Source organism: Neoarius graeffei, chromosome 23 (genome assembly GCF_027579695.1).
Source record: "Neoarius graeffei isolate fNeoGra1 chromosome 23, fNeoGra1.pri, whole genome shotgun sequence".
NCBI lineage: Eukaryota > Metazoa > Chordata > Actinopteri > Siluriformes > Ariidae > Neoarius > Neoarius graeffei.
Window position 1 is genome coordinate 12,548,907 of NC_083591.1, and position 13,768 is coordinate 12,562,674.

Below are 13,768 nucleotides of genomic sequence, written 5' to 3' on the forward strand. Positions count from 1 at the left end.
ATATAAATAATATAAAAAGATTATTTTATTATAATCATTATAAACATGAAGGGGGCAAGGGTATTCATGAGGAACTCTATATATTTTTGATACATACCTTTCTTCTATACAATTGTTTTTAAAGTATTGATCATAAAGATGTCCAAATGTTTAAGTTTTATGCTATGTGTTCATTACTTACAGTAATTGGTTGTTTCAATATCAAAGTCTTGAGCATATGGCTCAAACCCACTGGTATTTTCATGAACAGTTAGCATTAAAAAATCAAAGCGATATCTGTAAACAAATGTTTCATCTCATCTCATCTCATTATCTCTAGCCGCTTTATCCTTCTACAGGGTCGCAGGCAAGCTGGAGCCTATCCCAGCTGACTACGGGCGAAAGGCGGGGTACACCCTGGACAAGTCGCCAGGTCATCACAGGGCTGACACATAGACACAGACAACCATTCACACTCACATTCACACCTACGGTCAATTTAGAGTCACCATTTAACCTAACCTGCATGTCTTTGGACTGTGGGGGAAACCGGAGCACCCGGAGGAAACCCACGCGGACACGGGGAGAACATGCAAACTCCACACAGAAAGGCCCTCGCCGACCCCGGGGCTCGAACCCAGGACCTTCTTGCTGTGAGGCGACAGCGCTAACCACTACACCACCGTGCCGCCTACAAATGTTTCACTTTTGTAACAGTTATTTTGTATACAAAGTAAAATTGTCACTGTCAGTCAGCAAGCCTGGTTATGGTTTTATATTGAATTGAATCGTTTAGTATTGTGCCTACATATATTTTACAGCAGTAAATGGCGTCCATGCCTCATTAAAATTGTCTGATCTGATCACATGACTTTATTCTCAAGTAAGTGTAGTTCAAGTTACGTGTGTGTGTGTGTGTGTGTGTGTGTGTGTGTGTGTACAGTGTGCAAAGGGTTAATAAATGTAAACTGTCAGTTTATATATTCAAATATGTGTTCAGTGATATTATTCTTGTTTTAATCTTACTATTTTATAATTTGAATGTGTTTTAGTACCTTTTGATTTGAATTGGCAGTTTAAACAATAGCTGACCTACTTTCCGGACTTTTCAGATTTTTCAGAAAATATGCAAAAACTACCATATACAAATGCTTAGTTTATATTGAAAGAGTTGGATAATCAAAGTTTTTATTGGCTTAAAAGTTTGATAAAAGGTGTCTGTTGATGGGGTTTAAGGCTCATTCCAGTCATCATGTGCCCACATGGCCAACTAATGGCCTGAAGTAGGGCGTACCAAACGGTAATTTTGTCCCGAAGCCATATTTGGGGCCCTCCTGTACCCCCACCAAACCTCTGAGTGCCCTGAAACTCTCCAAGTACACAGTAGAGTTCCTAAATATGATGATAAATCAGTTTAAACCCTAGCAACACAAAAACTTGGAAAAAAAAAAGAGGTGTCACTGGGAAGGGTGTGTGAATTGACATGGAATGACCCTCCTCTATTTTATAACTGATGCAAGTCATTGTCGATATTCTGTTAAAACTCAGCCTAGAAATGTAGAACAATAAAAAACAAGCAAGTACTGTTGCCTTAGTAGTCTTTATTCAGACTCCAGTCACTCTCGGACTTCCACGTGGAAATGGTTTCTACTTCTTAAACCTGTCCGGTACAGACGTAGTGGTCTCACTTGAAGTCCCAAATTCAACTCGTTAACGTATTGACACACATTCTTCGCGAAACTTCGGTTTCACATCAGTCTCAACTGTTAGATGGTGCCCCTGAATATGATTCTGCATGTTAGTGGTATTGCCACGATCTGAGAACTTAGACTCGCACAGCTTACACAGCACTTGTTTTCTGTCACAAGACAGTAAGAAATGCCACCAAACTGGGCTTTTTAAAAGCTGGTGGCTTCGGGAATTCCGAGTCGTCTGCCATGTTGTTCACAAAGCAACACGTGATCTGGCAAGATTGCTGTAGCAACCGCAAACATGGCTGTACCCATGTACAGCTCCGGATACTGAATCGAATTTTTAATATCACTTATTCTGTTTGTCAATTTGTTATGCATCCAGGGTTATCTGGATTAAATTGAGTATTGTTTGTGAATCGTGATTCATTACATTTTAATCGATTTTTGAATCGTGGATTGAAATGGATCGAGGATCAATTGTCTCACCTCTAATGACTATCATAAGAAGCGAGGTGTTGGTACACAAAGCACGCAACTGAGATTTCAGGGTTCCTTGTTTGAGGTTTGGCTTGGGAATAGCTCTGGGACTCTCCAGCATCAGCTGACCATAAAACCAGAGGAACTACACTCAACGTCTCACTTGATCCTCATCAAAGACATTCTAAACGCTGGAGAAGCAGTTAGATGACTAGCAAATTGTCTGGGATATCACCGAAGAACCAGTCGACGTTTTCTTTTTCCTGACGAGAGCTTCTGAAATGGCTTTTTGGCCCAAAAGAGGAAGGTAAGATTTTGACATTTTTTTTTTCATGCCGCTACACAGGATTGTGAAACCTTCAAGTAAATGTATAATGCAGAGTTGAAGGAAGAGGACTTCTTGTAATTTTTCAGAATGCCTCATAGAAAAACACCACCCAAGCATAGCTGCTTTGTACAGACAAGTGAGGGGGAAATTACTCTATCAGAGGTCATGACTGCGCCCAACACAGGAAGTCATAAAAAAAAAAAAAAATGAAAGCAGCTGCCCTCAGAACACAATCGACCTAGTGAGACAGTGAGATTAAGACATTCATCAGGGCAGAGGCAATAGTCGAGTATTTATAGTCGTGTGGTTTGAGCAGTTGTGGGGCTCCTGGTCAACTTTTAACATGAACTTGCTTCCTCAAACTCACACGAAGGTCCTCGCTCTCAGAGGAGAGATGTCTCGGCGCGACCAACGCTACAGGAGTCATTCAAGAGACAGAAAGTAAGTCCATAATGACTATCTCAATGGAATGGAAATCCAAAAGCCAGGACGAACGGTTCCTTTCTCGGTCCTTTGTAGAAACGTTCATGACTTGATGCAAAACTAATGTTGTCGGGTTGTGCAGCGAAACGCTGAATACAACCTCTTGAATACAGGAGCTAAGTTTAGGATGAGCTTTTTTTTTTTTTCTTTTTCTCCCTCTCACAATGATGTCTACTTCATACAAGTGTGTATTTTGAGAGTATTAGTTGAAAAGGGTGTGTGGGGTTGAAGTTTCACTTCCTTTTTTTGTTTACAACAGAGTTTGGTTTTGAAATGTCCTCGTGAAAATCCTACCAAGAATGTGGTGTTTCTCAAGGTCCTGTATTGGCAAATAAGGTGTTTGTTTGAAGAAATTGATTTGACCATGCACTACGCTGCCTTTTTTTTTTTTTTTCTTTTTCTTCTCCCCCTTTCCCCCTCTAGGTTTCTGTCATCAGCCCATTGATGTACATATTGCTCACTGGCAGTGCTAATGTGCTGGCTTCTTGTCAGCAGTCTGCTAGCTCTTCTTAAACGTTCCTTCTCTGTCATCTGTCCTCTCGTCGTCAGTGAAGTCCTGGCAGATGTACACATCTATATTTTAAATACCTGCTAACTGCTTGGCTGTCTCTCACTTCACGCCAACACTGAGCATGTTGAAATGAATTGCCACAACTGATCTTTCATTCAATTTTAGTAATTCCAGTATTTCGTTGATTACATTTATCAGTTGATATACTTGTATCTTCTTTTACATTCATAGTTGGGGTATCATTTTTGAAAGACACATCGCATGTGTTGTCCTCTACTGACATGTTAATATTACTTTTCTAAGTTGATCTCATTTTTCCATTCCCCATTGTTTTTCTTTCTGTCTTTTCAAAAAGCAGGACATTTTTCAGTTATAGCAAGTTGTGGTTTATATTGATACACTTGACATGTTGTATCTTGCGTATCAAACTACAACCCCAATTCCAAAAAAAAGTCGGGATGCTGTGTAAAATGTAAATGAACACAACGTAATTTACAAATTGAGACCCTGCATTTCATTTAAGAGTACAAAGACAACATGTTCTGATATTTGCTTTCAGTTGCTTAATAGTTTGGGGTCACTTGTCATATTTTGCGCTTCATAAAGCCCCAGATGTTTTCAATAGGAGACAGGTCTGGACTCAAGGCAGGCCAGTTTAGCGCCCAGACACTCTCACTATGGAGCCATGCAATTGTAATACATGCAGAATGTGGTTTTGGCATTTTCTTGTGGAAATAAGCAAAGTCTTCCCTGAAAAAGATGCCATCTAGATGGCAGCATGCTGCTTTAGAATGTGTATGTTTAAAATTAATGTTGCCTTCCCAGATGTACAAGCTACCATGCCATGTGCACTAATGTACTCTCATACAATCACAGATGCTGGCTTTTGAACCGTGCACTGAAAACAAGCCGGATGGTCCCTCTCCTCTTTAGCCAGGAGAATGCGCGTTTATGATTTCCAAAAAATTTAAATTCGTCAGACCTCAGGACAATTTTCCACTTCACCTCAGTCCATCGTAAAAGAGCTCGGGCCCAGAGAAGGTGGCAGTTTCTGGATATTGTTTATATCTGTTTTTTTACTTGCATTTGTGGATACAGTAATGAACTGTTTTCACAGACGATGGTTTTCTGAAGTGTTCCTGAGCCCATACAGTGATTTCTACTACAGACACGTGTCTGTTTTTACTATAGTGTTGTCTGAGGACCTGAAGATCAAAGCCATCCAGTGTTGGGTTTTGGCCTTGTCCCTTGTGTCCAGAGATTTCTCCAGATTCTCTGAATCTTTTAATGATATGTACTGTACCATAGATTACTTGATCCCCAAATTGTTTGCAATTTTACATTTGAGGAATGTTATTCTTAATTTTTTGCACTGTTTGTCTTTCCCAGAGCAGTGAACTGCTCCCCATCTTTACTTGAGCGATTCAGCCTCTCTGGGATGCTCTTTATACCCAATCATGTTACTGACCTGTTTCCAGTTAACCTAATTAGTTGTTTGTGTCGCGTGTGTGGTGAATTTTTATTTTTATTTTTTAATTATTATTTTTTAAACATATTTGCACAGCTTTTTCCAGTCTTGGCTTCCTCTGTTCCAACTTTTTTGAAACATGGTGCTGGTACTAAATTCAAAAAGAGCATACATTTTTCAAAGAACAATAAGCTTTCTTAGGGTCTACATTTGATATGTTGTCTTTGTACTATTTTTCAATGAAATATAGGGTTTCCATGACTTGTAAACCATGACGTTGTGTTTTTATCCCCCGCTGGCCAAAAGGCCCGAAGGGGGATTATGTCATGGCGATGTCCGTCCATCCCAGGAAGGGTGCTCACCTTCTGAAATCAACTCCTCTCTCAATTTGTGGAGGAATTTCACGAAACTTGACTGGATTCTTTGTTATATGTAGGTACTAGGCATATTGTAATTGTGTTAAATTCGGTCACATTTTGCCAGAGTTACAGCCCTTGATTAACAATTATTATTTGACACTTTTTTTTTTCTTCTTCCCTTCTAAAGTCAACTCTTACAGTTATTGGAGGAATTTCACGAAGCTTAGTAAAAGGCCTTGTTATATGACGGTAATACGCATATTGCGATTTAATTTCGTTTGTGAAAATTTTCCCAGAGTTTTGACCCTTGATTAAATAACTTGTACTTTTGACAATTTCATAAGGGTGTATGTTCTTCTGAAATCAACTCCTCTCACAATTTGTGGAGGAATTTCACCAAACTTGGCAAAGGCTTTGTTATATGACAGTTATACACGTATTGAAATTTCGTTTAATTTGGGCAAATTTTACCAGTTATGTCCTTGATTATTAACAAACTTGTACCTTGGCAATTTCATCAAGGTGTGCTTGCTTTCTGAAATCAACTTCCCTCATGGTTTTTATCCCCCACGGGCTGAAAGGCCCGAAGGGGGATTATGTCGTGGTGATGTCCATCTGTCTGTCCTGGGAAGGGTGCTCACCTTCTGAAATCAGCTCCTCTCACAATTTTTGGAGGAATTTCGTGAAACTTGACACGATTTTTTGTAATATGTTGATACGCATATTGCAATTTCGTTCAATTCAGTCGCATTTTACCACAGTTATAGCAGAGTTGCCAGCAGGGGATATTGTGCTCTCAGAGCACTCTGTTTTGTTTGACACAGCATCCTAATTTTATTTTATTTTTTGGAATTGGGGTTGTAGATAGTACGGTACTATCAGGGTTAGTTAGTATTACATAGTACTAATACAATTAGACATGGTGTGCTTATACGAGCTGAAGAATTTTATTTTTATATTATTCAGCACCAAGTAGAAGGACCCAATATTTCTATCCTGTCTTAGTGAAGAATATGGAAAATAACTGGCCGGTTGTGTGTTAAACTTCATCCTAGAACACATTTGCCTTATTGTTAGACAATTTTATCCTGGTACCTATTAACAAAAGTCAGTCTTGCTGAACCCCTTCATCAGGCTTTCGTCTAAACCGGGGAGCAGGGGCGCTGCACCCTCTTACTCTCGGCCTGCGCCGTCTTACCGAAATGCCGATTGAACCCCAAGTCACACTTAGGCCATGCACTTATATGCTACTGCACAACATGCAGTCTTTCTCAAAACGATCTTTTCTCCATGAAAACATCCCAGCAACACCACGTGACAATGTGTCTGATCATCAAATATGTTATAATTACTCCAAAACTATTCCAATCATAGTAGATACAATGCCAGACGGTGCAAAAACAATCCGAATTGGCGTTTTCCAGACTGAGGCACCATGTTGTTTACTTGTCACAGCTGCTCTCGTGAGATTTGACATTGGTTACATACAAGGTCAGCTGACTTGTAGAGCAAGATTTCTCGAGACTGAATGACCTTTCACCCACCGGTGCGGGAGCTTTTGACAGAAGTTGTTCGAGTTGTTTTTGCTGAAATTTGGGCGTTTAAAGATGTCATCCCATGGCATGAAACGGAAGAAAGCCAAAGACTGTCTGGGGCAGAAGATTATTACTTCTTTCTTTTTCAATGTTGACAATTTGTTACAATTTCCCTCTCAGATAGCCTCAGAATGTCCCATTGTAGCCTCAATTTTTCAAAGGCTTCGCACGGCGGGGGGGACGGACAACCGGCACCATCCCCCCCCCCCCCCCAGTCGCTTTACTCCCTCGCCATGGTAAGCGCCCTCATACTAAATTTTTCTAGAAAAACCCCTGCTTCATTATCTCTGGTTCTGGTGAAATGCTACCAGAGTATCATTCATGCTTCGAAAAAGCAGATCCAAATTTCCATTTCCTTGCTACAAGCAGTTAATCACAGATCGCAGATTCGTTACAAATAACTGAGTACAGGAAGAAACAAAATGTTTCTTTTAGGATCAGGTTTCTGTCTCCCATCCTTGTTCTCATCACGAACACTAACCAAGAGATAAGAGTGCAAACGATACCACTAGACTGTTGCCAAAAGCTATGAGGAGCTGCAGATTAGTCGGGAGGAAATGCAGGCAGACGATAAAGAAAGCAGACTAAATGTACTGTTAGTGTGAACATATCAGTCTGGAGCTGAACATGGAGGTTCATTGTCAGCTTGGGAGAAACTTCAGTGATGACGCTGTAAGGTGGACTCTGATGGACATGAGCTATGCTGCATGCTCTCCGTTCCAGGATCGACGCTTTCAACTGAGCCGCCATACATCCATGAGTGCACGTTAATAACTGGTCCTTAAACATAGTAATATAGTGCACGGATATATTATTACCTCCGCCAACTTTGTTGGAGGAGTTTGTTTTTGTCTGCATTTGTATGTATGTTTTGCCTTTTCTCAGCATAACTCAAAGTGGCAAACAAATTTTGATGAAATTGAGGAACAGTGGGCCATGGACCAAGGAGTAATAGATTTTAGATTTTGATGCAAATCTGGATATGCACAGGATGTGGATCCAGGAGGAGGAGGAGGATTATTTTATTTTGATGTTATGTGGCTTGGTGGAGGTTTGCACTCTACCAAGTGCACTTCCATCCATCTTTCCATCCATTATCTCTAGCCGCTTATTCTGTCCTACAGGGTCGCAGGCAAGCTGGAGCCCATCCCAGCTGACTATGGGCGAGAGGCGGGGTACACCCTGGACAAGTCGCCAGGTCATCACAGGGCTGACACTTGGAGACAAACAACCATTCACATTCACACCTACGGTCAATTTAGAGATACCAGTTAACCTAACCTGCATGTCTTTGGACTGTGGGGGAAACCGGAGCACCTGGAGGAAACCCACGTGGACACGGGGAGAACATGCAAACTCCACACAGAAAGGCCCTCGCCGGCCACGGGGCTCGAACCCGGACCTTCTTGCTGTGAGGCGACAGTGCTAACCACTACACCACCGTGCTGCCCCAAGTGCACTTCTAGTTTAGCAAATTTATTGTACTGATTTATTTAAAAAAGGGGGGGGGAAAAGAACTTTGATATGTAACTTGTAGTCTGTATATGGCTCTTAACTGAAGTGCAGTTTGGCGTGTTCTTGGCTGTTATCACTGTTGATGTTTTGTCATCAGCTGTCCATCGCTGGCGATGATGACTGCTTCATTAGCATGCGATGGGCTGTGAGGCCCGCACCGGAGCTCCTCTCCTAGCAAATCGCCTTGCACAGTAAGGTAAGACAAACTGTCGTGCCCCCTATCGTGTTCTCTCTGGACCTCCAGACCTGATTCCAAGTGGTGCACAAAAGTGCCACAGACCTGACTGGTATGGAAGTTGCCCCGCAGTGACGACTAACTTGCGGGGTGATGCCAGCCGTTGGCCATTTGAGTGGCTCTTCTGCATGCCATCTGGTGTGCGCCATTGACCTTGTTGGGTTCATCTGCCACATTGCACCAAAAAGCGCCCTGCTGCCAGCACATTATTGGTGATTTACTATTTAACCCATAGCTGGAACCCAGGCAGGTGCTGCCACTCTGGGTCAGAGCAGACCTGGGAGCAATGGTGATGAAGGTCTAACTCCACTTTCCCTAATACTCAAGTCCTCCACCTGAGACTCTCCACCGGTTGCGGTTTAAAGTCATACCCAGGACAGGTGTTTTTATATATATATATATATATATATATATATATATATATATATATATTAGTAGTACACATCAATGCAAAAATAGCTGCAGATATCTTTTTTATTTATTTTTTATTTTTTTAAATGACTGGTCCAGTCATAAAAATGAAGTCATGCAACCCATAGTCCAGTGTCTTAACCTTGAATAAAATGAAGTAGACTGGTTATTCTCTACAGTTTTCAGCTGTTGTGAAGAGCTATAAATGGCAAACAAGGAGGCTTGGTTTATCTTTTAGCCACGTCTGGCTTAGAAAGGTCATTTTGTGCTGTGGTCACCAAAGCGTCCAGTCCATTCAGCCTTTATTTAAATCGGCTCCCCATTGTCCTGCGCAGTTGCTGTTCCCTGAAGGAAAAAAGCCTGGAGCCTTTTGATAAGATGTTTTGCTCCGATATATTGACCTTTTCTCCCTCCCTACCCCATTAGCACACATTAAGGAAATGCGTCCACTGTTTTTCCGTTTAGAGGGATGCACTTGTACCTCTTAGCTAACCAGACTGGCACTCGCACTGATTTTTCTGTAAACCAGCCAGACTTTGTTTACTATCGAGCTGAATTGTGATTGGTTCTCTTCCTCATATGGGTGGAATGTGCATTAAGATGCTAAATGCAAGAGAGAGCTTAGCAAGTACAAAGAACCTGTTGGAATACACACTTCAAAATTCAGTATTACTATTCCCCCCCCCCCCCCCCCCCCCATTTTTGGTGAATTATTTTGAAAGAAATGCCTCGCTTGCTCAAATGACATGCACATGCCGTGTCTGCCCAAGGTGTTATCTAGAAATTGAGAGAAGGGTGTCTGATGGCCAAGCGAAGAACTGCTAGGGGGGTCCAGGGGCATGCTCCCCTGGGAAAATTTGAAATATTGAGGCAAATTTGGGGGCAGCATGGTGATGTAGTGATTTAGCACTGTCGCCTCACAGCAAGAAGGTTCTGGGTTCGGGCCTAGCAGCCAATGGGGCCTTTCTGTGTGGAGTTTGCATGTTCTCGCCGTGTCTGCACGGGTTTCCTCCGGGTGCTCCGGTTTCCCCCACCGTCCAAAGATATGCAGGTTAGGCTAATGGGTGACTCTAAATTGACCGTAGGTGTGAATTGTTGTTTGTCTGTGTCAGCCCTGCAACGATCTGGCGACTTGTCCAGGGTGTACCCTGCCTCTCGCCCATAGTCAGCTGGGATAGGCTCCAGCTTGCCCACGACCCTACACAGGATAAGCAGTTACGGATAATGGATGAAGCAAGTTTGGGGCTCTCTGGTGCAATCTTGGCATGAAAAAGGAGTTGGGGGAAGCTCTTAAAATTAGGTGTTTTAGGTAGTGAATTTCTGAAAAAGGAATGTCAACTCAAATCATTTCAAGAAAATAATTTTATGACATTTTATAACTCGCAGCCTTTGTGTGTAATTTTGCAATGCTCAGTCTTGATTAGCATGGTGTGGTTAATTGGTAATGACTTGTCCCAACCACAGAAGCTAACCCTTATGTGTACATGTTGAGCGTGTACAGTATAAACATTAGAGATGTCACACACGCCTCAGACGAGGTTCCATGAAAAGTTCTCTGGCTTCCTCAAATGGGAAGTCCTCAATGGCTGTCTTGGTGTGGCTTAGATGAACAAGGCAGTCCAGTGTACAGCTGCTAAGTTGGTTGCAGAGGCCAGCCTTTATTCTGTTGCTACAGCTGAACCTGACTCTAGTATGAAACAAGAACTATAGTTGGTTGCAGTGCCACACGCTGGCCAATGGGAGTGCGCTATCGGTTCTGAGCAGCAAATCGCGTCTTGCTTCAGAAATAAGGGAGAGCAAACATTGTACCAGAGAAACATGCACTCGTCCACTGGCATTTAATTTGATCTGCCAGTGCAAATAATGTTGCTAGTTTTTGTTAATTTTCTCTTATAGGAATTTTGAAGCCCATCGTTGCAGAAAGTTACCCGTTGACTTCTAGTATTTGCCGTCGAAAAAACTGGTTGACGGGTCTCTCGATAACACGGAGTGTATGCCGAAAATTCATCTGGTACTAGGAGTTCTGGTAGAACTGTTCCTCGTTTGCAGTAATACCTGCATGATAATTTTGTTGACGTCACTCAAGTGTTGGTATCACAAGGGAAAAATGATAAAAGATGAACCTATTGTATACACAAATGATCCACAGCTTGGAATAAAAGCAAACTTCTGGTCCAAATAAGCCCAGAATTGTTCTTGGGTGAGGAAACGAGAAAACACCCTTTAAACTAGGAATTTGCATCCATCCATCCATCCAGTCAGAGTAGGCAAGTAAGAAAGAGGAGGAAACCATACTGTACACTGTGTTGGTACTGTTGGCGTTGCTTTGTTTTCCCACTTATAAATACTAGAACAGGGCTCATCAATTCAATGTCAAACTCTTAAAGGAGAACTGAACGGAATTTTTTTTTTTAATCAAAATTCTATTTATTTCATTTCATTAAATATAGGAATATATTTTTGATAGGTTATTTTGTCACTGCTATAGCAAGTTATGAGTGTTTTTGAAATATGCTATGTAATAGATCAGTCCATATGTCAAAGCAATGTCCATAAACGAGATTCGCTGAAACCGGTGCGAGACATCGTAGGACGGAAGTAAAAAACACAGCGGAAATCAAAGTGACCAACATCTGCCAACGCTGTCAAAAGACGTGCGCACGCTCTCTTTCGAATACTGATGTAATCAAGCCGGAAGTTTTGTTTTGATTAAAATCAGGAAAGTTTCAAAAAAGTAGGCAGTAATTAGGGCTGGGTATCAGTCAGTTTCCTAGATCGATTCGATTTCGATTCTTAGGGTTTTAAATTGATTAATCACGATTCGATTCAGTCTGAATCAATTCAATCTGCTCTTAAATAATGAAAATATCTCCATACAATACGTTGCAAAATGCACGTCTTTATTTTGTAAATTTGACAGTTCACACGTAACTGTAAACAAAACTGTCTTATCTTCCTGTAATTAAAAAAGTGCAAATGAACATTTGCTGACTGCATTTTGAAACTACGTTTGTTTGCTGACTGCATTTTCATTCATATCGCATTTTTCACAGATGTATACATCATGGGTATCACAGTTTCAGTCAGATGTTTACGTTGCACCATAATGTAGTGTGGTTCGAGTACCTGAATGAGCTGCCTGAATCCTTCATTTTCCACTACTGAGTATGGGTGTAAATCTCTGCAAACAAAAGTTGCGATGGCCTCTGTTATCTTTATGGCCCGCGGAGACTCTGATGGTAATGCTAGCAGGTCCTTCAGTTTCTTTTGTTTTGCTCCGGGCAGCTTGTCGTCGGAAGCTAAGGTTAGCGTAGTCTGGTACCTTGTCAGGTGGTTTCTTAGGTTTGTAGTATTCCTACGATAACTGAGCTCTGCTTGGCATATCTTGCAAACTACCTTGGTTTTATCAAGCTCTTCGTCCTTTGTCGTTTTAAATTTGAAATGATTCCACACGTCAGATTTCATTTGAGACGGCTTGAGCGGTGTTTTTCCTGCCTCAGCCATGGCTCTGGCCTCAGCCATTTTGTGTGCGTGCTTGAACATCACGACGTACGACTGCGCAGCTGCGTCATCATGCACGAGGCGGCTGAGGGAGGAAAATCATACAACACACGAGATTGTGTTGTGGGGGGGGGGAACTCGATCTCATGCCCTGTGAATCGATAGTGCGAAATTTAAATGAAATCGATCCTAAATCGATTTTTTTTTTTTTATTATTATTATTTTATTTTATTTTACCCAGCCCTAGCAGTAATCATTATATAAACTTGTTTTTGTGCAGTACTTCATTTGGAAAACAGTTTTCAAAATGGCGGCGCTGACACTTCATGTTTCGAAGTCTCGTGAAGATCGCATGGATAAGTAACACCTGCCGTGGACCAAACGAACTAAATTCAACACGGCTAAAAACCGAATAGGCCGATAAGTATAATATCTAATTGCAATTAGTTGCCAATACGAGTCATGATCTAAGGCTACTAAAACCAAAAACGTAATTGAATAACACGTCAATTAAGAAATAAAGCAAGTTTAAAAATGTCTTCAGTTCTGCTTTAAAGAGCAAATACTATTTTTCATTTTGTTGGCCTGGAACTTGGTCCCATTGCCAGCCAGAACAGCTGCTCAAGTTGTTAACTGTCCTGCTTCTAAAGGATGCATATTAGTCCCTTTTATCTTAGTTTAGCAGCTTAAAGCCATACAAGGTTTAAGCAAAGGTGTATTGGGGAAGGAGATGGCTTGTTGCAATTTGTCTTGGAAACAGCAGAGGGCACTAAAAATGTAGCACTGATTCTTTAATCATCGCAAGCAAAAAGCTGTAGGCACATAAACTGCAGTGTGGATAAACTCAAGTATTGAAACATTTTGTCTGACAGGAATGATGTCTTTTCAGTTAAGCAAGTCCAGTAACCCAGAAACCAATGTGTTTTTTTTAATTAAGCTTTTATTGCGGGGTTTTTTTTTTTTTTAAGTGCTTATTACTGAGCAGCTTGTTTTGTACAAGGAACACGTGTCCTGAGGTACCCCATATTATGAAGTGCTTTTCATCATTGATGTAATTGCCGTGTGTGTGTGTGTGTAATTAATTAATTAAATTTTATATATCATCATTCATCAAAAAGTTCCTGTGCAGGGATTGACCAGTGATGGCTCACATGACATAAAATAATTCCCCCATTGATTTAAGGAATGTATCTCATGATGTCAAAAAAAAAA

The 13,768-nt window shown here is 41.2% G+C and overlaps 1 protein-coding gene across 3 annotated transcripts in view; it reads left to right on the forward strand.

Annotated features, from left to right (window-relative positions):
• The window catches only part of limk1a (LIM domain kinase 1a), a 144,779-nt gene that overhangs the window by 49,162 nt on the left and 81,849 nt on the right, over positions 1-13,768 (forward strand). The window contains exon 1 of one of the 3 annotated variants that reach the window (XM_060905778.1): positions 2,395-2,457. The exons of 1 other annotated variant lie outside the window; for it this stretch is intronic. In XM_060905778.1, coding sequence (XP_060761761.1) covers positions 2,432-2,457 — 26 coding nt within the window. In that variant the 5' untranslated portion in view covers positions 2,395-2,431. Of the gene's footprint in view, positions 1-2,394; positions 2,458-2,780; positions 2,920-13,768 lie in introns of those variants that run through there. One more of the 3 variants, XM_060905777.1, reaches the window with a different exon arrangement.